We start from the raw sequence: 27,833 nt of genomic DNA, 5'->3' as shown, positions 1-27,833 counted from the left end.
TGCTGCTGCTGCTGCTGCTGTTGCGGTCACGGTTGTGCTTTGTGCTGCGGAATGCGACGACGACAAGTGCAACGCTTCCGAGAACAACGCCAGCCATGCAAGTTCGCCTGAAGGTGGACCGGGGGCCGTTTGATATAACAGGGCTAGGCTGAGGGGACGGCGGCCTGGATGGCTGGGGCGCCGGGCTCCTGAATAAGCGAACGGAGCGCTGATGGAACAATGACACGGACGAGGACGTCAGGGGACGCAATGCTGGCAATACTGGCAATGCTGGCAATGCTTGCTGTGCGCGACATGTCCACGGCGGAGAGACGATGCGGACAGTGCTCGATTTTATAATCATCCAGACGCAATCGAGAACGGCAGCGAGGTGTCAAATACGCCTCGGCCAACACATCGTCGGCCTCGGCATCTCGGCGGCACCGACGCCGCGTGTCAGAGCTGGAATTGGAACTTTCCAAACACAGCCCGATGCATCCCTTCCGCAAAGGGACTTCACTGCCCACTGCGTATCGCGTATCACGGATGGGGCATAGCCCAGTACCTAAAAGCCTTGCAGACACTCGGTGCAAGTTTGCAAGTTTGCTCCACTAACTTATTTGGAATTTGGTTTCGGGATGCGTCCCACTAAGAAAACTCGCCTTGTGCAGCCTGCAGCCCGATGACATCATGCTCTGCTCAAGCTCTTGGCAACAGTCGCAGCGGGCCAGACCAGGGCTGCCTTGACAGGGCTGCCGCTCACCCTAACCCTTATCAATCGAAATTCCCGGTCATAACGGCCGGGTCCTCGCTTCTCCGAACGCGCTTCCATCACACGAAATCCAATTGACCATCGTGAGAAGAGCAGGCCAGGAAAGAACCACATGTCAGCCAGGGGAAGGCCGCGGTGCCTGCGTCTGCGCCATGGACCCGGGCCTTCCGTGCAGCAGCGCCGGCCGTTGAACCATTTCATTTCGCAAGGTAGGCCCTTGCCGTCTCCCAATATTCCCTTCCCCAGGTTTCTTTGAACCCAAACTCACCCTCTCGCCGCACCAGCCCCCGAACCTACCGAATCCGCCGAACCACCACCCCCTCCCCCGCACCGCTTCACCCTCGCCGTGAAGGACAACATCGCCACGTCCGCCCCGCACCCGACGACATGCGCCTCCCCGTTCCTCGCCGGCTACCACTCGCCCTTCGAAGCGACCATCGTCACGCAGCTCCGCGCGCGCGGCGCCCGCCTCGTCGGCACCACCAACCTGGACGAGTTCGGCATGGGCAGCCACAGCACGCACTCGGCCTTTGGCGCCGTCGCGCAGGACCCCTCCGCCTCCGCCTCCGCCTCCGCCTCCGCCTCCGCCTCCGCCTCCAACCGCTCCACCACCGACACAAACGACAACAACAACGCCCGCGACGACGGCCCGCCGCCGCTGTTCTCCGCCGGCGGCAGCTCGGGCGGCAGCGCGGTGGCGGTGGCCTCGGGCGCGGCCGACGTCGCGCTGGGCACCGACACGGGCGGCTCCGTGCGCCTGCCCGCCGCCTACTGCGCCGTCGTCGGCTTCAAGCCGTCGTACGGCATGCTCTCGCGCTTCGGCGTCGTGCCGTATGCCAACTCGCTCGACACCGTCGGCCTGCTCGCGCGCGCCGTGGGCGTCATTCGCCGGCTGGTTGTTGGTTCGGGGCAGCAGCAGCAGCAGCAGCAGCAGCCGCAGCCGCAAGGCAGGGGATTGGAAGGAGGGGAAGAAGAGGTGGGGGGGCTGTGGAGGGAGGGGGATCCGCGGGATCCGACGGCGCTGTCGGTTGCGGCGAGGGAGAGGTGCGCGAGCGTGAGGGAGGGGTATGCGGGTGAGTTGGATGGTGATGTGGCGGCCCAGAGACTGCGCGGGCTGCGGTTGGGCATCCCGCTGGAGTATAACATCGCGGAGCTGGACCCGAGGATACGCGACGCCTGGGCGGCCGCGGCGAAGGTGCTGCAGGACGGGTTCGGCGCGCGCGTGGTGCCCGTGTCGCTGCCGTCGACGCGCCACGCGCTGTCCGCGTACTACGTCATCGCGCCCGCCGAGGCCTCGTCCAACCTGGCCAAGTACGACGGCGTCCGGTATGGAACGAGAGACACCGAGTCCGGCAGCGACGCCGCCGGCGGGGTGCTCTACGCCGCCAGCCGCGGCCGCGGGTTCGGCGACGAGGTCAAGCGGCGCATCCTGCTCGGCTCGTACACGCTGAGCTCCGAGGCCATGGACAACTACTTCATCCAGGCGCAGCGGGTGCGCCGCCTGGTGCGCCGGGACTTCAACCGCGTGTTCGCGCTCGACAACCCGCTGCACGAGCGCGAGACCTTCGACCTGGCCGACCTGGACGAGGGCGTCGCCATGGAGGACAAGTGGGGCCCCGAGGAGGTGGACTTCCTGCTGTGTCCGACGGCGCCGACGCTGGCGCCGACGCTGGAGGACGTCATGAGCCAGACGACCGTCGACGCATACATGAACGACGTGTTTACGGTCCCGGCGAGTCTGGCGGGCCTGCCCGCTATTAGCATCCCGATGCCGATCAAAGGGGAAACCGGGGTGGATGTCCCGCAGAGGCCCGCTGCTGCGGGCTTGCAGCTGATCGGGCAGTATTGGGACGACGCCCGGCTACTTGCCGTGGCGGAGGCAGTCTCTAACGTACTCGGGGACGCAGCCCTTGCCAGGTGACGAGGAGGATGTTGCTTTTTGGACGTGCGGGATTCTTGGACCTCGGGTTGTCAGAGAGGCCGGTCTCACGATCCTGCCTGATTAGCGCGCGGGGACGGTTCTTGGAAGCGACGTCATGAAGTTCAACAACCGACTGAACTGTTGGGACATCATTGTATATATTGTACTATATATGGCGATCTCGACGGTAGACTCACGCCGTCCGTCGGCGTTTATGACTGAGACCGGCGCAATATGCGGCCACCCGGCTCTCGGCATTCCATGTACACACATGGCAAAAACAAAGACCCGGCGTCTATCGGGGGGTTATGTCCCAATATCCTGCACGATCGCCGGTCGCCCGTTCAGCCCTTCCTTTGCCAGGTATTGTACCGGCGCGTCGGCGGGCCCAAGTTGGCTTGGGAGACTCAGGTTTCCCGCAGCGGAGGCGGCGGCGAATTTGGGTCGCATTCGCTGTTCTCTCATCCTAGAACTGGCGTTCGACCTCTACTCTCGGCTTCGAATCAGCTTTGAAGCCGGTTCGCCATACGGCGAGACATGTTGTCGGCGTCGCTTCGATGTGCGACTTCCAGGGACAGGCTCAAGGACTCCTGCCCCCTGCAGAGCGCCGCCCCTCCGAGCCGTCGATATCCATCCTGTCGTGGTCTGACCTCTCTCCCGGCGACCGTGACCTGGACTTGGACCCCGGCTGCGATGCTGACCTTGACCTTGACCTCGACCTCGACCTGGACCTCGACCTCGACCTGGACCTCGACCTGACCGAGCCGCTGTCGCCCTCATGGCCGTCCCCATTCGCCCCATCCCCGTTCTGCATCGCCTCATCCTCCTCGTCCAACAGGTCCTCCAGCGTCCCGAGCGGGCTGACCCTCGGCTCCAGGATCTCCAAGTCCTCCAGGATGTCCCGCTTGCGCATCTTCCACAGGCTCGTCCCGCATACGCGGTCCTTGGTGAGCAGGTCGTCGACAAACTCGTCCATGTACGTCAGGCTGGTTCCGTTCCGGCCCTTGCGGCGCAGCTTGCGGCGGTCCTCCAGGAACGGCTCGAGCGTCATGTAGACGTCCTTGTCGGGCCGGGTCAGGCGCACGTAGAACAGCGCCAGGGCGCGCAGGTACTTGAACTTGTCGCCGCCGAAGCCGATGTACTCGCGCAGCACGTCGTCGCCGGGCGCCAGCTGCAGCAGCTTGAAGGCGAGGCACAGGAAGGGCGTCGGCCGCTGCCCGCCGGACCCGTACACGCCGCCGATGAAATGCACGTGCTCGACCACGCGGTCGACGATGTCGGCCTCGTTGACGCCGAAGCACTGCTCCTTGTAGAAGTAGCTCTCGACGATGCGCTCGCGCACCGCCTTCTCCATAATCGTCGCCGGGTTGAGCCCGTTCGGCGCCAGCGGGCCCGTGGTGCCGCGCTCGTCGAGGAAGCGCCGCTCGTCGGCGCGGTGGACCGCCGGTTTGCTCATTGTGGTGTTACTTGGCCTGTGGCGAGAGTCGGATGTGGAAATTAGGGTCGAGTTGAACTTGGGCTGATGTTCTGCGACTAGCCCCACTGAGTTTTGGCCGTCGAAAACCAGAAAGCAACGCTTCCCCGGAATGCTTGGCGCGGTGGGTCCTATAGATAAGCGATAAGCGCCCTCGGTTGCCCCTCCAACGGGCCGCTCTATTTGGATTCCAGTCCCTGGCAAAGATGTCCTCTGTCCAGGAGGCGGGGTGCTGCCAACCATGCTGATGCTCGACTTTCCCAGGTCCTCTTCCCAGGCCCGCGCATACTGCCATGGGCATTCTAAGTTCTCTCACTTTTCAGCGTTGAGCTAAGAAATTGAGCGGTGAAAATCCGCGTCACCAGTCTGAAGCCTGTCATTGGAAAACATGCTCCTCACCTCCGCGCAGGTGTCGGTTGCCGTCTCGTCCGGCATTGGTATGCAGTTTGCCGCTCCCCACCACCAGCCGCTCCATTCCAGCCATCTGCCGTTGCACACTGTACCACGACAAACAACCCGCTAGTTACCGACGACCCCCCGCTGACCACCTACCAATTCCCAGTTATCCTCTGCACGGCGGCCCTATTCCTCAGCGGCTACGCCCTCCAGCAGCGCACGCTGCGAGAACTGCGCGCGGCAATCAAGCCGTCGCCCGAGCCGTCTCCCAAGATCTTCCTGCCGGATCGGTTTAAGGAGTCGGCATCAGAGCTCGAGGACGGCACCGTCGTTACGCTCGACGACGAGGGCGACGAGGGCGATACGGGACAGAAGGATGGACAGGTCATAGAAGTCAAGCCCACGTTGCCGGACCAAACCCCTAGCCAAAAACACTTATCACCTGGGCGAGGAGCTGCTTGGGGTGGGTACTCCAGAACGAACGGGCAGTCGAGCAGGGCAGGGACGAAGCCAACCAAAGGCAGGAGGAAGGGAAATGGCGCGCCGCAAGAGCACGACCGCCAACAACCGCAGAAGCCGATGAGTAGGGCAGAGCGGCGGCGGCGGATTCGGGAAGAGATCATGAAGATGGGACAGGGCGAGGACCCGGTGGGGTACCACCAGCGGAAGCAGTGGTGAACAGGGCATGACGGGCATCGGGGAGGCGTGGTATGGTCTGGCGGGTATGTTGGCGATATCGTGGGCGGTCTCTTGACTTTGAGGAACAAGTCTCGGGGAATATCGGTCTGTTCAGGCGTTTTGGGGTACAATGGGCCGGCGGTGACGGGTATGGAAAGGCTGCATATACACTACGCGAAGGCTTTGACGACAATAACGGGAGTATATTGATTAAGGAAGTGCGCTCGCTACTCGACGCAGACCACGACACCGCAGTAGCCGACCGACCACCCGGTTCCGAGTCTTCCAAGTGTTCTTGCCCGACGTCGGGCCTGCAGCCGGTCCCTGTTTGATCAGGGTTATGCCAACTTGTACCTCAGCAAGCCGTGGCCATCTTGCTCATACCCTCTGCATCCCGCGAGGTGAGCACCTCCCTACCACGCCCTCGACCCCCTCGGCCCGTTCCGGCACACGCCCGGCCCATCCTGCGGCGGCTTCCTGCTCGGCGACAGCGACGGCAGCGAGAAGGCGCCCCTGAACGGCCACGTCGCGCGCCAAGAGCGGCTGCTGCTGCTCTTGTTGCTGCTGCTGTCACTGTCGCTGTTGCTGCTGGCGCTGTGACTTGGCTGGTCGCTGTCAAGCCGCACGCCCTGCCTGTTGTTGTTGTTGCTGTCTCTGCTGTTGTCCCAGTCCTCATCATCCTCCGTGTTGAACACCAGCCAGAGACTCTCCTCCGGCAGCATGCCGCGCGTGAGCGAGACGCCGCACCTGGCTACCTGCGGATGCGGAAGGGGGGCCGTCAGTCAGTCACTGGTTGTCAGGAGAGGGCAATATATGGACGACCCACGGTGCAGAGCAGGCAGCGCTCGCCGAACTTGCTGACCGTGTTGGTGCATCTCACGGAGCACTGGTCGATCATGTTAGCGGGAAGCCAAACTCGGGCTCGGCAGTATTTTTCTCTGAGAACCATGGACATACATAGAAGTTGGCGCAGTAGCAGAAGCTGGGATAGGGAGTCATGTTTATCGTTACGTCGCAATCAAGCAAAGCAATGGGGAGTCTCGATACTGTGATCTCAGCAAGGGAAGCGCAGTTGACTGCTTCAAAACACGACGCTTTCTTTGTATGAACTGGAAGCCACCAGGGCCGTGAAGAGACTCTGTTGAGAATCTAAGCTAGGAGATCCGGCACGGGGCGGACAGGACGGGACAGATCATTGTTGATAAGGCGAGGCAGTGATGGGTACTAACACAACCTGAACCACCAAGGCAGGGATGGACGGATGGCAGATGGGATATTCTGAGTCTAGGCCTCGAGGGCATGAAGCACCGGCAGCATCACTAAGCCGCATACCGTTGCGCGCAGCCCGCCCGCCAACCGGAATTCATCTCATCGAGACGGCGGCATCCAGCCGGCATGCCAACACCAGCTAAGATCTCGATCTGCCCGCGTCTGTCGCTGTCGTCTTCGCCGCGGTGAGGAGATAAAACCAGGGAGAGACCTGTGAGCCCCGCCTCGAGTCTGCGAATTCCTGCCTTGGGTGCTTATCACACACCGCGGCGGGATAGTGTAAGGCTCTCGTCATTCCGCATGTCGTGCATTGGCTGGCATACTGAACCGGTAGGTTTTGTCGAGACAAAAAGCGGCACCAAGGTGGGCGGGATGCACTAATCATGCTTGGCCGTGATGGGATTGGACGAACCTGATCTTGATCTCATCGTGCATAACAATCTAGCCTAACGCGACGGTGTGGAAGGGGCGGGGAAACCGTTCGCTTTCCCCATTTCGTTTGCTAGCTGAGTTTACTCATCCATTGATCACGCGCAATTGAGCATCTCACAATTGGGAATTTGTCGACTTTTCCCACTGCACTTCAGCTGGGGAATGTCCTGGTAAATAGTACGCCCGGGTCTCAGCTGCCTTCAATGAAACATGCCGCTTCTCGTCTGTACATATGACACCCTCCGTGGTGGATCGTGCTGGACGGGGTCGCTGCACGCATCGCATCGTTGTGTGGTAATTTTCTCCGTTTGGTGGCGAGCTGCATGCATCCAGACTCAAGAAGTCTGCCGTAGTCACGTTAGCTGGTCGGAACGGCGGGGTGAGCCACGGCAACCCCTTGCTGCATGCATGCATGCAGCGCAGCGGCGCCCTCCAGCGAGGAGGTCGGGGAGGCTTGGCGATCGATCGATCTACACTAGCGCGGAAGACATACGGATTACAATGGCTGGTTGGGGGTTACACCGGCTCAGCTGGGTCAGACAACCCACGGAAGAGCCGGTGAACTTGAACTCGCACAGAATGTGACACATCAGACCCGAACTGACTACGGAGTACAACTACCTTGCCTGCCTAGGTAGGTACGCAGTCACACGAGAGAGAACCTCACCGCGCACCGAGTCGGAACCGCCGGGTTGGGTCGGGCTTGCATGCATCATAGACTACCAACGGTCCCGTCCCTAATGACTACCTGGTACCTAGGTACTTTTGCTCTTACTCACATCACCCTCTCCTAGTAAGCAACACACAGCCGAGCAGCCCAGCAAGACGGTACCGAGCTGGCCGGCACAGACAAACCCAACAAGCCAGGTCATTACTCCCTCAAAGCCAGCCCTCGGTCTGCATCTGCATGGCGAGGCCGCAGCGTCTGGGGTTCAGATTATGCGGGGAAGATGCCCTGTCACAACGACGTCCACGTGCGCTCAGCTGCCGTGAACACGGTACGGAATGCTTCCGACGGGGTTGTATTCCGCCCCCCGCAAGGGGTCTCAGCTTTTCTGTGAGCCTCTTGGGGGAACGAACCGCTATTTGGGGGGGGGGGGGGGGGGGGAAGGGGGCGGCGCGGGGGAAGAGGGCGCTTGTTGCTGGCGCCGTGGCCCCCCTCTCTGACGGCTGCAGCGACAGCTTGGCTGAGGGTGGCGGAGCGGTTTGGGCAGAGATCACCATCGAGGCTGGCCGTGGCGTTTCCGGAGCGCGCAAGGGGGAACGGCCCATGGATACTTGTCCGCGATCATGCCGTGCGCCAGAAGGGGCTGGCAGCTTTCGTGTGCTCAATCGAGTGAAAGACCATACGTCTGTCAATAAGAACCCCTACTTGAAGAACTGGGTAGAGCCCAAAAGGGGTAAACAACGTACTTGGACTCAACTAGTCCATTTGGGCGGGTCAGCATGGCTCAGGCCAGCACGAGTCATAGACTCGAGAACCCAGGAACCTTAAAACCAGGTCCAGCAGCGTACCGTCGATACCGCCGTCCAGCAGGGGAGACTTAGGGAGGTTGACTGTGGTTAGTCCTGTGCCTGGTGGGATAGGACCAAGGGCTCCGAGGGACTCGTCCACTCCCCATCCACCATTATTCTCGTTGTTTATCAGGGACTTGGCGTATCCGAATCAGCGCACTCCGTCGGGATGCATTGCCGAGAGCGCCGCACGACTGAGGTCTTTCCGGAGTTCTCTGCACCGTATATCTTTGTGTAAAGAGTAACTAGGCTGACCTAAGGAATAGTTTTGGAAGTTCCGGAGCAAAACGGACGGCGGGAAGAGGAGAAAATACACCGGCTTCGATAACGTGATGCTACATCGCTCTATTCTCAAGTACACATTACATCGACACCGCTCGGCGAGGTATCTATTGCTCCTTGAAGAACTGGCTGTCCTTGCACACGTACAGATCGACGTACTCGTCCACGGCCATCGACTCCAGCCTCTTGGGGTCCTGGCCGAGCTCGACGAGCTGGCGCACCTTGTCGGCGCTGAAGTGCGGCTCCAGGTGGCGCTTGTACTTGGCCAGGATGTGCGGCTTGGCCTCGTCGCGGCGCAGGCGGTGGCCGAGCGGCGCCTCGACGACCACCTCGGGCAGCACCGTGCCGTCGTTCAGCTCGACCGTCAGGCCGTTGCTGATGGTGCGCAGGGCCGGGTCGTGGTAGTCGGCCGTGAACTGCGGGTCCTCGACGCACTTGATCCTCTTGCGGAGCGACTCGACCAGCTCCGATGTCGCCGCCTCGGAGCCGTCCACGTAGTCGCCCGCGGTCAGCCGGCCGAAGACGAGCATGACGGCGCACATGTACTGGATGCAGTGGTCGCGGTCGGCGAAGTTGTCCATCGGCTTGAACTGCTTGTCGATGATGCGTATGCAGGCCTCGTGCGTCCGGCACGTGACGGCCTTGATGTCGGCGGCCGACTTGCCCATGGCCTTCAGCTGCGCGTGGATCTTCTCCGACGCCTCGACGGCCGTCTGCGAGTGGAACTCGGCTGCACAAAGGGGTCAGTTCCAATGGTATCAAACCAGCCAACCAAACCAGCATAAGTCTCCAGAACAAGACATACCAGGATACGACACCTTGAACAGCACGTTCTCCATGACGTAGCTGCCGTACGGCCGCTGGAACTCGAACTTCTTGCCCTTGAATAGGACATCGTAGAAGCCCCAGGTGGGAGCCGACAGAACCGTGGGGATGCCCGACTCGCCCTTGAGGACCTTGAGGGCCAGGTTGACGGCACGCTGGCAGGCATCACCGGCAGCCCACGACTTGCGGGACATGGTGTTCGGCGAGTGGCGGTAGGTGCGCAAGCTCTGGCCGTCGACCCAGGCCTGCGTGACGGCGTCGGCCGTCTGCTTCTCGCTCAGCCCCAGCATCTTGCTGACCACGGCCGTGCTGGCCACCTTGACCAGGACGACGTGGTCGAGGCCGACCTTGTTGTACGAGTTCAGCAGGGCGAGGCAGCCCTGGATCTCGTGCGCCTTGATCATGGCCTCGAGCACGTCGCGGACGGTGAAGATCTTGCCGCCGGCTACCTTGCGCTGGCCGGCCTTGTTCGTCCGCGTGGCCCAGTCGGCCACGGCGAGGATGGCGCCCAGGTTGTCGCTGGGGTGTCCCCACTCGGCGGCCAGCCAGCAGTCGTTGTAGTCGAGCCACCGGATCATGGCGCCGATGTTGAAAGCGCCGTTGACGGGGTCAAGCTGGAAGTCGGTGCCGGGCACCTTGGTGCCGGAGGGCACCACCGTGCCCGGGACAATGGGCCCGAGCAGCTTGGTGCACTCCTTGAACCGCAGGGCCTCGAGGCCGCACCCGAGGGTGTCGAGAAACACCCATCTCGCCGTGTCAAACTGTTGGAGGAGGGGCCTTGTCAGCGGCTAGTTGCCGAGGGAAAAACCGCGGGAGGAGTCCCCACTCACGGCCAGCTCCGAATCAATGGTCTTGTTGTGCACGTAGTCCGCAATGTCGACAATCTCCGGGTCGTAGCCCTTGTGCGAGGCGGGCGACGGCGCCGCGGAGCTGGCGGACTGCAGGGAGGCCATGGTTGAGAAGCTGCTGCGAGCGTGTGTGGCAGCGACCGAGATGGGGGCGGCGGTGTTCCGGACCGTGCTCAGCGGGCGCAGAGCCGAGGGCGGGGGACAGCGGTGGAGGCGCAGTGTTCTTGTCGCCTGGCGCAATCCGCGGTTGACAGCAGACATGATGCCTCGTGCTGGGTATCAATTGGGTTGGGCACCAATGGAGAACCTGCAAGATGCAGCGGTCTTGCGAGTTTGTTTATTTAACAAAATGATTCGAGTGCCCTTTAGCAGCCCATCCGAGAGCTTTCAAGTAAACCGGCCCAGCGGTGTCCAAACCCATTTGCCGCGGCATGCCGAAGCCCCGCAGATCGGCCCCCTGTTCCCATGGTACTTGTGTACTTCGTATGCAAACAACAATTTTCTTGTTCAGGAATCCAACATTGTGGCTTTAAACCGCCGCGATCAATCAATGCGATGATAACCTGTTTAATCAGTGGAAAGGAAGTTCATCCACCGTAAATCGCGACCGTATTGAAGTAAATCTTGACTGCAGAGATGTGTTACAACTTGCATACTGTATTCGTAACCATGCAGATGTAAGAAACAATACGGAAGTACACCGGATACAACGATACGAACGGCGTCCAACAAATTTCGGTCTCGTCCACAGCCCGCGGTTTTCTCCAAAAACCGGGGCTCCACATTCGGCTCAACGGCAGCCATCGGCGCCAAGCCCGAGCCGGACCCAGGCTTGAACCGAACACGGCCCACCCGTCTCCTGCTCTTCTCTCCCACAGTAAAACAAACCCGTCCCTCACGCCCTTCTAAAACAAGCTCGTCCCTCACAGCCATCCACCCACGGCATGCCAATTACCAAAAAAGACATTTGAACCGGGTCGATGGCAACTCAGTGATCAAAAAGAGAGGCAATTTGCGTCGGGGAAAGGACGGAGACCAAGAACAAACCCAAAAACGGATCCAGAAACAAAAGGACGGGCCAACCGGGGCTAAGAAGTTGTGCGGACCAGGCCGGCGCTGTGCGGTGTTCCGTCGTGGAGAGCAAAAAGAGAGGCCAAACAGGGGAAGGGAGATGGCGCCACAGTCGAGATAAGAGCCCATGAATGGTGGGGTTGAAGGTGTCTGCGGGCTGTATCACCGCGGTGGACGGCTTCCACAACAAGCAACGAGTTGGAGCTGGAACGCTGCGGGTGGCTGCGGTCCGGAGGTTTGGGCTTAGATCTCCGGCCAGATGACGACTTGGTCGATGGTCTCGACAGGCGCGCCTGCCTGCTCACCAAGGTTCCCTCGGTGCTACCTCGTGCTGGCCTTGCATCAGGCTGCCGAGGTAGCCTCAACGCCTCTTGTCAACAGGCTCGAAGTTTCACCGTGACCGTTGCGCGGCTGGGGCCGCCCATCGTGGATCGTTGTACCAGTCGACGAACACAGCTGATGATTCATCAGCACGACCGGCCACGGGCTCCCTGGCCGTCTGCTTGGCAGGATTTCCTGAGCCTCGGGGGGTTTCTTCGGTCCGCCTGGAGTTTGATCGCTCTGCGAGCGATGATCCGACGAGAAGGGGGTGGAGCGGGTCCGAGAAATGGTCGTACACGTATGCCAACTCTCTCCCTGCAACGTAGCTGCGGTCTTGGAGCTCTGAGCGGCTTGTTCCCTGCGACTTGAGTTTTGATCCATAGGATACGCTCATTTGGTCTCCTGCAGATGCTGATGGAACGGAATCCGGAGGCGGTGCACGGGACCTGATGCATATCCCGGCTCCTTCGGTCGACATCGGCCAGGAGCGGGTGGGAATTGTGGTACCATCCTGGTAGACAGATTTGGGGTTATGAGATGCTGAGTGGGACGTTGCTTGACCATTCCGACCTTGGGCGTAGAGATCCGGGTAGGCCGTGGAGCAGCGGAACTGTGAAACATCCAGGTGGCATACCTGCCTGGAGCACTGATGGGCTGAATATCGTGATTTCCGGTCCTGGACCAGCATAGCCCTCCCCAAAAATGAGAGCAGAGGGCAGGACAGATCTCTGGCTCCGGCTTCGAGAGTCCGCACAATGTCCTTGGTCCACTGGGCCCCATTGAAAAGCACCTCACGGTTGAGTTTGGGGAGTCCGTAAGCATACTGAAAGACAACCACGCCGAGAGACCAGATGTCGACGGCAGCGTTGTACGGTTCCCCCCTGAAGACTTCCGGAGCGGTATACAACGGGGTGCCGCAGCACGTTTTCAAGTAATCTTCGTTCTCCCCGGAGAAGCCGAAGTCCGAGAGTTTGATGTGAATAACGGGCGTTCGCGATTGCACGAGAATATTACTTGGCTTGATGTCGCGATGGACGATGGGGGTTTCGCGCTCATGAAGATGTCTTAAAGCAGAGAGCCCCTGACGAAGAACTTCGAAGGTTTCGTGGATCGAGATCTGGTTCTCCTCGTCTTGATCTTCGAGTGACCCCAAAGGGATGTACTCGAGAACGAGCCGGGGAACTGGCTCCATCATCGACAGCTCCGGGATGCACCGGACGACGCAATCCTAGGCGACATGAGTAAGAGCGTACACGTTTTCGAGGAGTTTATCCTTCCACCTACATGGTTGATATGCCTTAGAAGTCGGATTTCGCGCTTCAGCCGCTCGTGGAAGTGCTGCCTCAGAGGTTCCTTAGTGGCATACTCGATTGCGGTACTGGCGTCCCAAACTCGAGCTACCACTGCCTGAGCTCCTCTGCCAAGTTCCCTATCTTTGAGCAGGATGGCATCTGTGCCAGGAGTTTGCGCTCCGCTAGGCGCCGCTGTCGAGTCCAGGCTCTTCAAGCCGAGACCGCCTAAGGACACGCTGTTTACACTCGAGGCAAACCGACTTCGAAACAGGGCAACATTCTGCTGGTACCAAACCGAAGATATGTCATGCTGACAGACAACCACGCGGAAGCTGAGGTTGTCGTGGAGGTGAATCCTTATTGGAACGTTTGCCGCCGTGAACCTGTGTCCGCTGAGGATCCAAGTGAAACTGCGGCGCCTCTGTCCTCCTTGGTCCTTGTAGGTGACGGCCGTTCCGCCACTGTTGTTCAGTTTGCGGGGTTGCAAGTCTCGCAAGATAAGTCGCCCATGGACATCGAACGTGATCACGCACTGTCGAGGAGCCAAACCGGCCAAGGTATTCCTCTTCGGTAAAACAATGTCACAGTTTCGGCTCGTTCCAAGCACAAACCCTTCTTCATTCTTTCGACTGTGGTCAAATCGGAGCTGAAGACATGGGCTGTAGGCGTCGTTGTTCGCACCGTTGTTGGTTCCGTCATCCGATTCCTGATCACAGTCAGAATCATCGCGAGAATGATCGTCGTAGCCGTCATTGTAGGCGTCATCGGAGGTATCAGGCCCGTTCCACGGCGCAGGTGACGAGGGCCGACTTCGGTCCTTGAGCATCGGTGGGAGGTATCGCAACTCATTTTCGGGCATGAGGATTGCACGCAAGGCATTCTCGATAGAAGCTTGGTTCCGGCCAGCCGGATACAGGCACGCGATGAGATTTGGGTCCGCCATGTTCATCCGCATCAGCACGGAGAGTGGTGTTCTCAGTAACTCTCTTGGTCCCCATGCTGCTTTAAATATGCGACAATCTCACAGCAACGACTCGAAGCCCGGCAGCACAAAGTCTCACGCTCGACAGAGCGGGGGCTCGAGGGCCAGCCTTCTGCGTCCTGCGTCGCATTGGGTAAGGTCCAATGAGAGGCTGGTCTGTAGCGCTGTGTTTCAGTGTCGAATCGCGATTACCAAAGCGGAGGTAGTTAGGAAAAATAGCACACAGGACAACGGCCCCCCTTCGGAATGCTCAAGACGAGTAGTCGTATCAAATGCAAGATCCATGGTCAACCAGACGCTCGCTCGGGATGACGCAGACTCAACACCGCAAGGCCATCAGCCAGCCGCGCCAAGTGCCGGAGTAATGGTCCGGGCGACGGGCCGAAGCCAAAGGGCAGGTCAACAACCTGGCGACGGCGGTAACATCAAGGTGTTGAATTCGATCAGTACGTTGATGACGGGACGGCCCGCCGGCCACCGTAACCGCCCGCCCGGCCGCCCGCCATCGTAACCGCTGGGCCGCCATCGTAGCCGCCCACTGCTCGGATCCTTGCGCAACTCTCGCGCTGGCATCAACCGACGTTGGCTTCCCCTGAAACTCGACGCCCGAGCTTGTGTTCGTTTAAGTGCGATAAATCCAGCCCCTCTTATTCGCCTCCGAGGCCTTGGGTCTAGTCGGGACTAGCATTGCGTCCCTACGCTCGGCCTTCTTTTTCTCGTCATCGGAGGACCATAACAGGTCTGATACCCTGATGAATGGCGGCTGGGCCATCTGCAAGTTCTGCAACCCGATGAATGGCGCTTCCCTGGCACCGGAGTAGGGCCCACTCTTGCCGCCGCCTGAGTGGGGCGATCGCTGCGCTGGGCGCTTTCTGCAGTGGTTTAAATCCGGGGCTAAAGTCCGCTAGTTTCTGTGTTGACAGGAGCTGGGGGAGCAGCGACAGTGGGAGTGAACCCCGCCATCCCGAAGGCAGGAAGAGGTCGGCTGAGCTAAGCTAAGTCAACGGGGACTTCCGATTTGCTCAACGTCCATGCCGTCGCCTCCGAGGCCAATGAATCCTGGATTGAATGTACGGTAGACGTAGTTGCTGCGGGGCAGTAGTCTTGCTATGCATCCGGCCCCAACTCGACTGCTAGATTCGTTGTGTTTCATGCTCCCTGCAGCAACTTTCTCCGATAACAATCCTACAGGCCCAACTACCTGCCTCAGCTTACCTACCTACCCAAACTGACGGCTATCCGAAGTTCCGCTCTTGAAACGTCATTCATTGTGTGGCTTACCTCACTTGACCTCCAACCTTATCCCCGACGTGAATAACCTGGAATCCTGTAATCACCGCCCTCCGGTAACGGCGCTTCCCTTCCATTCCGCAACGCTTCTCAGTACAGCCATAAGTCCTCGCATCTTTTCGTCTTGGCCAGGCCAAAATACCCGTCATGAGCGGCAGTCACGTCGCCGGGCACGGCGACCACGAAGAGCACGAGCATGAGTACGAGGATGACTACGACAATGAGCACTACCACGAACACGACCAAGAGCACGACCACGATGACGACGATGACGACGATGACGACAACAATGATCACGGCCGTGAGCACGATCACACGCACCCGCCGACTGACTGGCTGGACTGGTTAGAAGCGCATGCCAACGACGACGATGAGGAGGAGGCCGATGAGGATGAGGATGATGGTGTTTTTGGAGGTGAGTTGCTCAAGCACACAAACGCACTCAAAATCCCGGCGAAGCCGTCTGCTCTCTGACATTGCATGCAACGTCGTAAGGCCGCGGTATCGAGGTCGAGGTCGTCATCGAGGAAGTCATGGACCAAAATGAACAAGGGGAAAGCTCGCAGGGGGCTGCAGCCGGGGGCGGGCAGGGCGCCGGACAGGGGCGGCAAACGCGGGTGATCAGGTTAGGTCGTGGTACGTTGACGGCCCATCAGCCCCAGCCTTCCTTGAATGCACTCACTGAACCGCCGGGTGGGCGAGTAGGGGGGCCGTACATGACGCAGCGCGAGGTGCTGGCGTTGCTCCGGGGACAGTATATCAACCCGACCATCGTCGACGACGGCGACGGCCGCGGTGAGCGCTTCTCCTGGAACATCGGCAGCTTTGACGGCCCCAAGCCGTTCCCCAAGGTGCCCAGCGAGGAGGGCAGGAAGCTGATGCAGTCCGGCGTATTCGGGGCCTACGACCGGCGGCAACTCAAACCCAAGGCTCTGGCTCGTAGGCTGCTAGATCGCGAACTGGGCCTGGATGGTTGGTCAGGGCAGAAAGTCAACCGAGGCCTCATGGCTCAGGTACAAAAACACAGCGCTCCAACCTGCTTGATACTTGCAAAGCTGACAGCTGCAGTCGATGTTGCCGTCCACGAAGCCAGAGATGGTAATCCATTACGACGACCCGGTCTGCTGCGGGCAGTTCTCGGACGACGGCAACTTCTTCTATGCCTGCGTCAAGGCAAGTTCACAATACCCATCCGAAGGCACACAGCTGATGGGACGCCAAACCTTGCTGACACTGCGGCAGGACTTCAAAGTCCGCTTGTACGACACGTCAAGTCCGTACAACTGGAGACACTACAAGACAGTCAGGTACCCGTTCGGCCAGTGGACCATGACGGACGCCGATCTCAGCCCGGACAACAAGTGGCTGGCCTTCTCGTCCCTCCAGCCGCACGTGGGCATCGCAGCGACCGATCCCAACGACACGGGCGAGCCATACTCGCTCGATCTATCCGATGGCTCTCGCAGGACCGGCGGGGAGTACATATTTGGCGGCTTCGCCATCTTCTCGGTGCGCTTCTCCGGAGACGGCCGCCACCTGGTCGCCGGCACGGGCCAGAGCTCGATCGTGGTGTACGACATCGAGCGGCGCAAGACGGTGCACCACGTGGTGGGCCACCGCGACGACGTCAACGCGGTGTGCTTCGCCGACAAGGGCTCGCCGCACATCCTGTACTCGGGCTCGGACGACTGCACGGTCAAGGTCTGGGACACGCGCAGCCTGGGCGACGGGCGCGAGGCCGGCGCGTTCGTGGGCCACATCGAGGGCCTCACGTACATCGACACCAAGGGCGACGGGCGGTACGTGCTCAGCAACGGCAAGGACCAGAGCATGAAGCTGTGGGACCTGCGCATGGCCATGTCGACGGCGCGGTTCGAGGAGCTGGACCCGACGGCGGTGACGCGGCGGCGCGACTACGAGTACGACTACCGGTGGCAGGACTACGAGGACTACCAGTGGTTCCCGCACCCGCACGACAACTCGCTCGTGACCTTCCGCGGCCACAAGGTGCAGCGCACGCTGATCCGCTGCCACTTCTCGCCGCCCAACAGCACCGACTCGCACTACGTCTACTCGGGCAGCTACGACGGCTTCGTCTACGTCTGGAACCTCGACGCCACCCTCGCCGCCAAGATCGACGTGCGGTCCGCCACCCGCGGCGCCGTCGCCCGCCCGCCCCGCTCCGACCGCCGCCACCGCCTGCACCTGCACCCCCGCAACGCCGCCGGCTGGGAGGCCCTCGTCCGCGACGTCGGCTGGCACCCCAACGCGCCCATGCTGGTTGGTAAGTACCTACTTGTGATCCCTCCTCAGCATCTCATAAGCCTATATATCCCCTTCTGGAGAGAGAGAGAGAGAACTCATGCTGACGCGCTGCAAGCATCGGCGTGGAGCGGTCCGGCCATGGACGCCGGGACGGCGTCGCTGCACTCGTTCAACGAGGGCGAGAGCGACGAGGCCGAGCCTCCGATGGGCATCCCGCTGACGGAGAAGCTGGGGCCGTTGCCGGAGTGGTCTTCGTCTCGGTAGCGGGATGATTTCGTTTGTTTGGTTCTTTGGGTGCAGTTTCTTTTGCTGTTGTGGTTCAACGGACCAGATTGTCTCATATTTTATGGCCCTCAAGATCGATCTTTACGTTCCTTGCGGGGTGGGGGTTGAGGTTGCGGCGTTGGAGTCGCAGCGGTGGATTTCCTGGGCTGACGATCACTGATTTATACCGAATATGTTGGATGAGATGGGCCTATGAAACACGAGCAGAACTTATTTTTCTTTATGACCACGAGGACAACAAACCACTGCGGTCTAGATTGATACGGTGTAGAGACTCGGATTCAGAGTGTGTTTGCCTGGGGTTGAGTAGTTGAGGGGGGGGGGTTACCCTCTCGTGGACTGGGATGGTGGAGCACAGTATTTCCCGTTGTTGCAAGCACTCTCCGGCTATCTCTGGACTTTCCCTGCAGTCTCAATCAAGGCATAAGTCTTGCCCTTGTACGCAAGCTCGGATAGAGTTCTCAGACACGTACGGAGCTACATGACGAGGCATCCGAGTTGCGGAAGTGATAAAACCCTAACCCCAACCCTCTGCTTGCCAAGCCCGCACGGACGGTCTGGTCCCGCTTGGCTCGCTTGTTAAGCCTTGCCGTGACGGTTGAAAGGCGACGGCAACTTGCAAGCTTCGTTTTCCTCTGACGCAGCCGTTCCTTCCCAAGTGTTGAGCCCTTTCAACCCTACCGTTTCGCAACCGCGATACGATCGATACGATCGACTTCTCTCTTGGGCCCCGCAGCATTTCTCCCGCCCTTGAGATTTTCCTTTGGCCCCACGAACTCGAGACGGCTTGACCCAAACCGACGCGAGCCATCAGCAAGTCGGTGCTGCTGCAGCACTTCAGACGGTTTCATCCCCCCGCGACGCAACCGCTGCACAACTGACCGCAAAAGCTGCCTTGCCACAGCTACCTGTCTCCGCCTCCGCCTACGCCAGCAATCTACCTACCTTCAACGAAGTAGGGGAGTGCGCGGACAACGACACGACAGGGCCGTCGTTTGATCCTGCGAAGCTTGCATTAGCGCGGCGCGAGACCCGCGAATTCGCGGTTTCGTTTGGGGCACACTGCCTGTACTTGCCCGAAGAGCCAGAACCAGATTTTGGAAGAGAAGAAGAAAGGGGAAAATCATCAAGAAAGAAGAGGAGAACAAGAAACGCCCGCCCTCCTGTCAGCAAGACTGCCAGCACAGAGCTGCTTCTTGAAATCTTTTCTCTCCTCAACGGCCAGGCCTGTATCCTCGTCGGTTGTCAGCGTGTCGGCGATTGGAATGTACGTACGAGCTTTACCTCCTGTCTTGTTTTTCTGTTTGATTCTCCGTTTGCTGCTCTTTTCTTTTGCGTTCGCTCCGCCCGCCATTTTATTTTCGTCGGCCTTGTCGGCCCGGCAATCACGTCCGCTTGGTTGGTGGTGAAGCTCGGAAGGCCTCCTCTCGACACGCCGATGATGGGATCGTGCCCTCCTGATGTCCGTGTATTTCTAATCCATAGCCAGGCACTCAATTCACAGTTGAATTATCAACCGAGACTAGGCTCCAGATTCCTGACCGCCGCTGAGGGCCCCTTCGACAACGGAGACATCAGGAACACGCACAACCGGCGACATGGCGGATGAAGAGTTTGAAATCGACGTCTACGGCGATTCCGCCAATGATCACGGCGATATTGACCAGGGCTCCCATGACCAGGGCAATGGAGACCACCAGGGATACGAGGGAGAGGAAGCACAAGACGGAGATGGAGATCACCACCACGACGACTACCCCAATGGGCACAGAGAGGAAAATATGGACGAGGGTGGCGCCTCGCGGACACAATCCGGCAGCCCTGCTCCGCAACAGCGCCCGCAGCAAGGAGTGAAGCGGAAGGAGGGTTCTGACGAACGTCCCGTCGACCCCGGCGCCACCACGGCGCTCTTGGTGTCGGAGCTCAACTGGTGGAACACAGACGACGACATCCGCGGCTGGGTGCGACAGGCCGGCTGCGAGCACGAGCTAAAGGAGATCACGTTTAGTGAACACAAGATCAACGGCAAGAGCAAAGGGTAGGCCTACCTTTCTGTCCCCTTGGGATTCCTAGAGCGCCGTGCTGACTTGCTCGCCTCTAGCCAAGCCTATGTTGAGTTTACCACGCAGCAAGCAGCCACCGCCACGAAGCATCGCATCGACGCGCTGGCAAACGAGACCAACCAGCCCGGCCAGAAAAGACACAGCGTGATCTACTCGAGCCCGTCGCACAACCCGTTCCGCACGCTGCCCAAGGACGCCCCGAACCGAGCCGCTAAGGACGCGCAGGGCCGGGCGCCCGTGGGGCAGGTCTACAACGACCGCGTCGGCAACTTCGCGGGGAACAACAACTTTGGCGGCTTCCGCGGCGGCCGGGGCGGTTTCGGCGGCCCCCGCGGCGGCGCCGGCATGAACCAGAACTTCAACCGCAACTTCGCGGGCAACAACATGAACGCCTTCAATGCCAACAACATGGGCTTCAACAACCCCATGGGCGGCGCCGGCGGCTTCGGCCCCGGCTTCGGCCGCGGCGGCATGATGGGCGGCGGCATGCGTGGCGGCGGCGGCATGCGCGGCGGCCGTGGCGGCGCCATGAACATGATGGGCGGCATGCCCATGGGCGGCGGCATGCCCGGCATGGGCGGCATGGGCGGCCCGATGGGCGGGATGGGCATGATGGGCGGTCCCATGGGCGGTGGCATGGGCGGCGGAATGGGTGGTGGGATGGGTGGTGGGATGGGTGGTGGGATGGGCGGCGGCATGGGAGGCGGCATGCCTGGTACGTTTGGACTGCCATCCCCCTCTCTCCCTCTCCTCTCTAATGGTATGTGCGTCCACTAACTGAACGGATCACCAACACCCCGCCGCAGGCTTCCAAGGCATGCAGCCGGGCTTCAACCCGGGCTTCTTCGGCGGCGCCGGCAACCAGTCTACCGAGTGGCAGAATCCGCACGGCGCAAAGCGCGCTCGCGGCGAGTAGGACAACGCCGGCGTGAGTGCTAGGTACTAGGTGGACGACGGCCTCCCCTCGGACGCCGCCACCAAGGCGGAACCACAAAGAAGCGGCAGAAGGGCCGCATGAAGAACAAAGCCGGGTAGTCCGCTCCATTTTTTTAGGCTTCGGTAATGCTACCTGCCTACTCACTTTCACCTCTTCCATCAAGATCGAACCATCCGTTTTTGTACGATTTAGTTCTGGGGGGCCGGCTGGCGGCGGTTTGGGCCGGTTGGTTGGGGGGGACTATCAAACGGGAGTCCGAATCTGCGTTTCTGACTTTACTCGCTCGCACGCTTTTGTCTGTTTTATTATGGGGCGTTTAGGGGGCTTTCAACGGGACAGCTAGGTTCAAGAGTTACTCATTCCGGTTGGCTTTTTCCCTGACCTTTTTGCGGGTTACTGGTCTCTCGTTTTTCCTTCTCTGCTCTGGCTGGCAGATTTTTTCCATGTTTCTCCTCTCGGACTTAACGCTGCACGGCCTTCAACTAGTTAATCAGTCAATCAGTCAGCTCGGTCAGGCGGCGTTTTTCCGGGGCGCTTGGTGAGCGGATTCTCTGTGTGTGTCGTTGTCGTCGGGGGGCCTGCGGTTTCCTGGCGTGCCGGCGTTGGTGGCGTCGACAAGTGCATGCATTATGTGATGATGTATGGTGGTTCGAGCGGGGCGTAAAAGGAGGGAGCGTGCTGTTTTGCTGCTGTGGTGCTGCCGACGGCAAGGCACCCTTTGGATGCCTCGAGTGCTGTGGCTAGGTCTAAATTGCCCCCTTCATGTCTGAACCTTGCGCTGGGCGTGAGGGAGTTCTAGGCGTTTTCGGCTATGGGTGTTAGAGTTGGGAGACGGGGCGTGCCAAACCAATCTTAGAAGCGATACCTCGCGTGACTGGGTTGTAAGGCTGGGTTGCGAGTAATGGATGTAAAGCCGCGTCATGTATGCTTGGAGTGCCAGGATCCGGGATGAATATCCTGCATGGGCGGAGAGGATGTTGCTGTTCAGGCTCGCACCCGGGCAGCGACTGATACCACTTAGTTCGGCGAATCAGTGAGATCGTCAATACTCGAGGCGCTCAATTGTCTGGTCTATCAATGCCCTAATCTGCTGCCACCTAACGCGCAGAATCTCGCGTTGACACGGCTCCCCGTCCTCGAGGCCCTCCAACTCCTTGATCGTCCCTTCCACCGTCCTCCGATACTTGCACAAGATCCGCAGCAGTAACCTGTCTACCTTGGCCTGTACCTTCTCTCCGCCGTCCTCTCCCTCCGCCACCAACCTCTCCCACTCCGCCCTCGGCACGCACAGCAACCTCAGCGCCACCAACGTCCGATAACACACAGCCTTCGCGTCGAGCACGTACCCGCCCAGGAACCCCTTCTCCTCCAACAGACGCTTCTCCTCCTCCCCCAGCTCCGGCAGCACCGCCTCGTCGAGGCCGACCTCGTCCCACCGGTTCTGCTCTAGCACAAACCCGTACTCGACCAGCAGAAAATCGTTCGAGTGGCGCCCGTAGCAGATCAGCACCTCCTCGCCCTCGGCGTAGGCGCGGTCGGCGGTGATGGCGAAGCTGGCGGGCGTGAAGGCGACCTCGCAGCCGCCGTCGGCCGCGTGGTTGAACAGGTCGGCGACGGGCTGCAGCACCATGCGGTCGTCGTGCGGCAGGCGCGCCGTGCGCGCCGTCTCGTGGTAGAAGGTGCGCGTGTTGGTCAGCAGCCAGGCGTGCCGGAAGGCGTCGGGCGCGAGCGCGGGGAAGGCGGCGCTCACGGCGGCCCAGTCGCGCGCGAACTTGGCTTGCTGCGCGCGCAGCAGGGCCCGTGCTGGTGGAGGCAGGTAGTTGTGCAGCACCGGGGACGACCAGGCGAGAGGCAGGGCGGTGGCCAGGTCGGCGGCGGACGGCACGATGGCGTTCCAGGGGGCGTATTTCTTGGTCGTCGGCTTGTCGAGGGCCAGGTCGGCGGCCAGCAGGGCGTGCACTCTGGTGTCGGCCGGCAGGGCCTTTTTGACCTTGGGGCGGATGGTCTCGAGCGAGCGCAGGGCGGAGGTGGGCACGTGGAGGAGTCGCTCGTTGGCCTGATGATGTTGTCAGTTATGAGTGAGGGTGGGTGGCAATGAAGCGGTATGAGCGGTATGAGCGTGTCCTGCAGCTCTCTCACTGACCTTGAGTGGTTTTGTGGCTACCATGCCGACGCCCTTCCCCGGGATCTCACGAGGCGCGATGCCATGGATCTCGACTCCCCGGTCCTGTGCCCAACGGAGAAGCTCATCGTACGCCTCCATCATGCCAGATTTCCAGTGGCAGATGCGGACACCAAGCTGGATCGCAGTCTTGTCCGTACGAAGCGGGATGAGATTCAAGAGGTTTTTAGCGGAAGGGGGGCGGGAGCGTGGAAGACTAGTGTAATCAAGAAGGATTCACTGCTATAGAGTAGAACAAGTTAAAATAAAGCAACTCATAGGATCTATTTGGCATACCGTCAAATGACATGTTTTGTCCCAGTAAAATCATCCACTGTCAGAGATGTTATGATATCCATTCCTCAGATCAACTCCATGCTACTTAAGTATCCGTCGTGAGCGTACCCTTTATGGTTCAGGGTCGGTTGGGGTCAATGAATTCAGGCAGAAACCCCCAGGGTTAGGGTCTCAAGTCCGCATCACAGCAGCTCTTTGACTTAGCTATTCCAGGGTTATCTTATCGTCCAGACATTCTGAGCCGAGAGCTTCCGCAGGATCGAACGATTCTCGGCCGACGCCAACCACCTTACTCTCCAGGCGGACAGCAGGATGCCTGCGAGGTGTTTCCGGCCCAATTCGCCATGGAGGTCACCGTCAGACGCACGGCGGCTCTCGTAGCCCGCCCCGGCGGGCTCCGGCCTGCTGCTGCAGCAGCCCTCGCAGCAGCTTCCGCCTCGCGCCAGTTCTCGCTGTCGAGCCTCACCCGTCCGCCGCCCAACTACCCGGGGCACGTCCCTCTCACCTGTATCGAGAAGGCCGCGCTGGCCATCGGCTCCGGACTGATGTCCCTCCGTGACCCCCGACGAGGAGGCACGCTTGCCTGCCCCTCTCACGTATCTGTTGCCCCCTCCTCTCCGGCCCTACTAACCTCCCGGAGAGCGCAGACCTCATCGCCGCCTTCGCCGAAGCGACCGCCACGCCCTACTTCATCTACCGCCTGCGCGACGCGATGCTGGCCTCGCCGACGGGCCGACGCATCCTGCGCGACCGGCCGCGCATCACGTCGACGTCGCTGAACCTGCCGCGCCTGCGCGCGCTGCCGGCCGGCACGGTCGGGCGCACGTACGTGGCCTGGCTCGACCGCGAGGGCGTGTCGCCCGACACGCGCGCGGCCGTGCGCTACATCGACGACGAGGAGTGCGCCTACGTCATGCAGCGCTACCGCGAGTGCCACGACTTCTACCACGCCCTGACCGGCCTGCCCATCGTGCGCGAGGGCGAGGTCGCCCTCAAGGCCTTCGAGTTCGCCAACACCCTGCTGCCCATGACCGGGCTCAGCGTGTTCGCCGCCGCGACGCTGAAGAGGAGCGAGCGCCGCCGCTTCGCCGCCATCTACCTCCCCTGGGCGCTGAGGAACGGGCTGCGCGCGAAGGAGTTGATCAATGTGTACTGGGAGGAGCAGCTCGAGAGGGACGTGGATGAGTTGAGGAGGGAGCTCGGGGTCGAGCCGCCGCCGGATTTGCGGGAGATACGCCGGCAGGAGAGGGAAGAACGGCGGCGGAGGAAGAGGGAGGAGGAGACGAAGGCTGCGAGGGGGACACAGGCCTAGTTGACCGAGTCTGGCGATGGCAACAAAACCGCGGCTTGATGGGCGCGTGTAGAATTAGAGAGAAAAAAAAACAACCGTACGATACTGTAGGAACCAGCAAAGTGACTTCGCAGCCACCCATCCTTCCCCAGTCCCAAGACCATCATCAACCCATCGATGTTGAGCAACCTTTGGCCCCCCCGCTCTTCCAAGCCTTACAAATCCAGCAGATCATCATCCTCGTCAAGGCCCCCCCACCCTTTACGCCGACTGACGACGATCTTCTCCTCCTCGTGCGTGTCGGCGACGGCGCTCAGCAGCTCCTTGAGCTGCTCCTCCGTCACCTTCTGCCGCAGCTGGCCCGTCCGCGCCAGCATGATCAGCCGGTTCTCCACGTCGGTCGCCCGCTGCTCCTTGACCATCCGGATGCGCCCCAGCCGGTCGGCCGCCTCGGGCTCGAGGATCTGCTCCAGCAGCGACCTGCGCGCCTCGGCTGTGTCGCGGTTTTTGCGTGTTAGCTAGGTTTAGAGAGAGTAGTTATTCGGGTGCGATGACGCTTCGTCGGGTCGGAGGGGAAGGAAGAAGGGAAAAAGAATCGGGTTGTTTGAGAGTACCTTCTTGTTGTCTGGTAGAAGCAGGATTGTCAGCATTGTGATCACGGTCTATTTTCGATAGGGACCTGGCTCGCTCACTGTCTCTGCGCCTGATCTTGGCCGTTGCCGCCGCCGGCGGATGACGACGACGCCTTGGCTTGGCTCTGGGCCTTGAGCTGCTCCAGGCGAGCTTTGCGGATCTGGCAGATGCGAAATCAGTCTAAGAGCCTAGTTGCGGTCCCGGCAGGGCACCATCGAACCTGTTCCAAGTCGGCGTCCATCGTGGTGTTGTTTCCGTGCTGGGGAAGTGCGGGGAAGCTCCCAAGCAGTCGTCGCGATCGCGGGGCTCGAAAGATTTTGGTGGGGTGATTGGTGGTTGGATGACGTTGGCTTGCAAGGACGAACCGCTGCACGAGACAACAATGGAATGATCAGGCAGGTCCAAAAGAGGTCCATTAGGCAGCCACTTGCTCCCAGTTGATGCCACCGATTTATAGATCTCGATGAGGAGCCTATCATACAAAAACCGCTTGTTATACAATATTGCAGTGCCGGCCAGCCGCCTCTATCCCTTGTTTACATGTACAATATGACGTATACATAGCGCTTCCTCTCTGCAGGGCAGCTCCTCAATAGTCCCCATGCGTCGGTTGTGTCGTTTCGAAGGGTATATAAGCCCCGAGCTTCTTCGACATTACCACCCCTTTCGCCTTGACAGCCCACATAATCGAGTCGAGTGCCGTGACGCCGGCCCGCAGCTCGCGGCCGCGCCTGACAAAATAGCCCGACAGGAAGTCGATATCCGTGTCCCAGCCGTGCCCGATCTGCGCCCGCATTCGGCTGTCGGCCGTCCTCTGCAGCATCAGCTTGCGGCGCACCTCGTCTCGCAGCGAGCTGGCGATGGCGAGCTGCCGGAACTTGGGAGAATCCCTGCATTCCGGCAGGAGAGACACCACGCGCGATACCTCGCCGACCAGTCGGTCCATGAGCTGCCTAGCATATGTGTTTTGCAGCAGGTGGTCGTATCGGCAGTCGAATAGCGCGGCCAGCGGGTCCACAACCGTTCGGAAAGCCACCGTTGGCAGCTTGAGTCGCAGGAAGTCAGCCATGGGGTGCCCCGTAGCTTTCAGCCCCGGCATCGCCGTAAGAAGCCGGAGGAAACTCGTCGCCCGTTCCGTCCGTTCCAGCGGCGGGTGGCGCTTGATGCGGAAACGCCCGTCTGCTTGCTGCCCCTGTGGCGAGAACAGCGACAGATAAAGCCTCCCGGGCCGCACCTCGGAAACAGAGAATAGGTCGTCGGTGTGGCCCAAGGCGGTCGTGAAATGCCCGAGGAGGAATGTCGGCCGTCTCGACTCGTCCGGAAAATAGGCTTCAATGAGTGCCTCGGCAACCCCCAGGCAGTCGTTTATTAGGCAGATGGTCGAGCGGTGATCGAGCCGGTTTCGGATGGTCTGGAGCGCTTGCAAAACTTGTCCGGCCGGCACCGTGACGATCAGGTTCTCAATCACGGCTTCGCCTGGCGTCCCCTCCAACTCCTCCGATATGTATTCCCCGACCACGCGACGCCGAACAATGATGTCGTTACCCCGGATCAGCGTCAGCTGCTTGTTGGCATCCCTCCACCGCCCGTATAGAGAACGACTGTGTAAAATGTATCGGACCGGGGGGATGGTCTGGCAACCAGCCAAGGTGTGAGCGATGTATCGCCCTGCCAGGTTCAATCCCATGACGTGGATCTGGTCTGATCGCCTAACGGGCGGCCCGTCAGCCAAGCGGAGCTGGCGACCGTCCGCTCGCCGTTCTTCAGCGTCCCACAACGCAACCTTGGACTGAATGCGCCTCAGCTCCCCAAGCTCCCCTGACATCTCCTGCTCCGCCGGCACAGCAGGCTCAGCTGAGGCCGGCGACCGTTCAGCTGTTGCCGGCTCCTTGGCCGAACGGCCATCTTCCTTGACGCTGGTGAGAGGCTGAAACGGAGCAGCCTTGCCGAGAAGGTTCACGGGCTGGCGGAAGCGTGGAGCAGTGAGCGGAGCGGAGTGATGCGTAAGAGATCGGGCGCATCTCGACGTTGAGAAATCCCGGTCAAGTACCCGGCGGCTGGCCCCCCGGCCCGCGACGTTGTTATTGAGTGACCATAGTATACGTCTGTAGGGTATTTGCGCGAGCGCCCGCTGCGGCGGGCGGCAACCAGAAAGGAAATGCAGGTTGTCGGTGTTCACGCAAGAACCTGGGAGCGCATGGTAGGGGCGCGGCCGGCGTCGCAGACTCGTGAGAGGCCCGTCGCAGGTGGCTCTCGAAGTCTAGGGCATGCGATGCGGCATCGAGGAGACTCGGACGGGAGGGAAGAGAAAGGGGAAAACGAAATGGGCACCAGGTCTGGGTTCGGTAGCCACAAGCGCCCGGTCGCCGTGGTAAATCACAAGCAATTCGAGTCGTCCGTGGCAGAGGTGAAAGGGAAGCCGTTTACACGGTGCTGTGGCAGGTCGAAGCAACGAGAGCTGAAGCAACTCGAGCTCAATTTTCTGCGCGCTGCGATCGATAGCCAGAAAAAAAAATCACCGTCCGTTGATTGGTCAGTCGGGGCTTGAAAGCCG

At 60.5% G+C, this 27,833-nt stretch overlaps 12 protein-coding genes across 12 annotated transcripts; 5 read left to right on the top strand and 7 right to left on the bottom strand.

Annotated features, from left to right (window-relative positions):
* Positions 1-809: 809 nt before the first annotated feature.
* On the top strand, positions 810-2,789 carry THITE_2111897 (uncharacterized protein). The gene is made up of 2 exons (XM_003651456.1): positions 810-960; positions 1,036-2,789. The coding sequence occupies exons 1-2, from the start codon at positions 864-866 to the stop codon at positions 2,670-2,672; spliced, it is 1,734 nt and encodes a 577-aa protein (XP_003651504.1). The 5' UTR covers positions 810-863; the 3' UTR covers positions 2,673-2,789.
* Positions 2,790-3,219: 430 nt separating this feature from the next.
* THITE_2111896 (uncharacterized protein) lies at positions 3,220-4,275 on the bottom strand. The gene has a single exon (XM_003651455.1). It carries the CDS (start codon positions 4,126-4,128, stop codon positions 3,253-3,255), a length of 876 nt encoding a protein of 291 aa, XP_003651503.1. The 5' UTR covers positions 4,129-4,275; the 3' UTR covers positions 3,220-3,252.
* Positions 4,276-4,356: 81 nt separating this feature from the next.
* THITE_2111895 (uncharacterized protein) lies at positions 4,357-5,398 on the top strand. The gene is made up of 3 exons (XM_003651454.1): positions 4,357-4,583; positions 4,709-5,005; positions 5,063-5,398. Exons 1-3 carry the CDS (start codon positions 4,535-4,537, stop codon positions 5,218-5,220), a joined length of 504 nt encoding a protein of 167 aa, XP_003651502.1. The 5' UTR covers positions 4,357-4,534; the 3' UTR covers positions 5,221-5,398.
* Positions 5,399-5,426: 28 nt separating this feature from the next.
* On the bottom strand, positions 5,427-6,346 carry THITE_2111892 (uncharacterized protein). Its single transcript, XM_003651453.1, has 3 exons — positions 6,178-6,346; positions 6,047-6,106; positions 5,427-5,975 (listed from the first exon to the last, which is right to left on the bottom strand). Exons 1-3 carry the CDS (start codon positions 6,217-6,219, stop codon positions 5,634-5,636), a joined length of 444 nt encoding a protein of 147 aa, XP_003651501.1. The 5' UTR covers positions 6,220-6,346; the 3' UTR covers positions 5,427-5,633.
* A 2,274-nt stretch (positions 6,347-8,620) lies between these two features.
* Positions 8,621-10,836, bottom strand: THITE_2111890 (uncharacterized protein). Its single transcript, XM_003651452.1, has 3 exons — positions 10,374-10,836; positions 9,524-10,304; positions 8,621-9,448 (listed from the first exon to the last, which is right to left on the bottom strand). Exons 1-3 carry the CDS (start codon positions 10,494-10,496, stop codon positions 8,826-8,828), a joined length of 1,527 nt encoding a protein of 508 aa, XP_003651500.1. The 5' UTR covers positions 10,497-10,836; the 3' UTR covers positions 8,621-8,825.
* A 1,752-nt stretch (positions 10,837-12,588) lies between these two features.
* On the bottom strand, positions 12,589-13,901 carry THITE_2046735 (uncharacterized protein; the record flags this gene model as incomplete). Its single annotated transcript, XM_003651451.1, has 2 exons — positions 12,589-13,011; positions 13,068-13,901. Coding segments are annotated over 2 exons (1,257 nt in total), but the record flags the coding sequence as incomplete, so codon positions are not given.
* A 1,451-nt stretch (positions 13,902-15,352) lies between these two features.
* THITE_2111886 (uncharacterized protein) lies at positions 15,353-18,117 on the top strand. Its single transcript, XM_003651450.1, has 4 exons — positions 15,353-15,762; positions 15,843-16,360; positions 16,416-16,520; positions 16,590-18,117. Exons 1-4 carry the CDS (start codon positions 15,495-15,497, stop codon positions 17,874-17,876), a joined length of 2,178 nt encoding a protein of 725 aa, XP_003651498.1. The 5' UTR covers positions 15,353-15,494; the 3' UTR covers positions 17,877-18,117.
* An 874-nt stretch (positions 18,118-18,991) lies between these two features.
* On the top strand, positions 18,992-21,408 carry THITE_2111882 (uncharacterized protein). The gene is made up of 4 exons (XM_003651449.1): positions 18,992-19,164; positions 19,387-19,935; positions 19,999-20,675; positions 20,767-21,408. The coding sequence occupies exons 2-4, from the start codon at positions 19,496-19,498 to the stop codon at positions 20,874-20,876; spliced, it is 1,227 nt and encodes a 408-aa protein (XP_003651497.1). The 5' UTR covers positions 18,992-19,164; positions 19,387-19,495; the 3' UTR covers positions 20,877-21,408.
* A 170-nt stretch (positions 21,409-21,578) lies between these two features.
* THITE_2111880 (uncharacterized protein) lies at positions 21,579-23,518 on the bottom strand. Its single transcript, XM_003651448.1, has 3 exons — positions 23,356-23,518; positions 23,041-23,275; positions 21,579-22,953 (listed from the first exon to the last, which is right to left on the bottom strand). Exons 2-3 carry the CDS (start codon positions 23,158-23,160, stop codon positions 21,940-21,942), a joined length of 1,134 nt encoding a protein of 377 aa, XP_003651496.1. The 5' UTR covers positions 23,161-23,275; positions 23,356-23,518; the 3' UTR covers positions 21,579-21,939.
* Positions 23,519-23,619: 101 nt separating this feature from the next.
* Positions 23,620-24,782, top strand: THITE_2169904 (uncharacterized protein). Its single transcript, XM_003651447.1, has one exon. The coding sequence runs from the start codon at positions 24,068-24,070 to the stop codon at positions 24,665-24,667; it is 600 nt and encodes a 199-aa protein (XP_003651495.1). The 5' UTR covers positions 23,620-24,067; the 3' UTR covers positions 24,668-24,782.
* Positions 24,783-24,861: 79 nt separating this feature from the next.
* THITE_37681 (uncharacterized protein) lies at positions 24,862-25,140 on the bottom strand (the record flags this gene model as incomplete). Its single annotated transcript, XM_003651446.1, has 1 exon — positions 24,862-25,140. A coding segment is annotated over one exon (279 nt), but the record flags the coding sequence as incomplete, so codon positions are not given.
* Positions 25,141-25,334: 194 nt separating this feature from the next.
* THITE_129237 (uncharacterized protein) lies at positions 25,335-27,717 on the bottom strand (the record flags this gene model as incomplete). The annotated part of the gene is made up of 3 exons (XM_003651445.1): positions 27,467-27,717; positions 25,938-27,242; positions 25,335-25,439 (listed from the first exon to the last, which is right to left on the bottom strand). Exons 1-3 carry the CDS (start codon positions 27,476-27,478, stop codon positions 25,335-25,337), a joined length of 1,422 nt encoding a protein of 473 aa, XP_003651493.1. The 5' UTR covers positions 27,479-27,717.
* Between the last annotated feature and the right edge of the window lie 116 nt (positions 27,718-27,833).

The sequence above is a fragment of the Thermothielavioides terrestris genome, chromosome 2 (assembly GCF_000226115.1).
Source record: "Thermothielavioides terrestris NRRL 8126 chromosome 2, complete sequence".
NCBI classification, from domain to species: Eukaryota; Fungi; Ascomycota; class Sordariomycetes; order Sordariales; family Chaetomiaceae; genus Thermothielavioides; species Thermothielavioides terrestris.
This window is presented reverse-complemented; position numbering and strand designations above follow the sequence as displayed.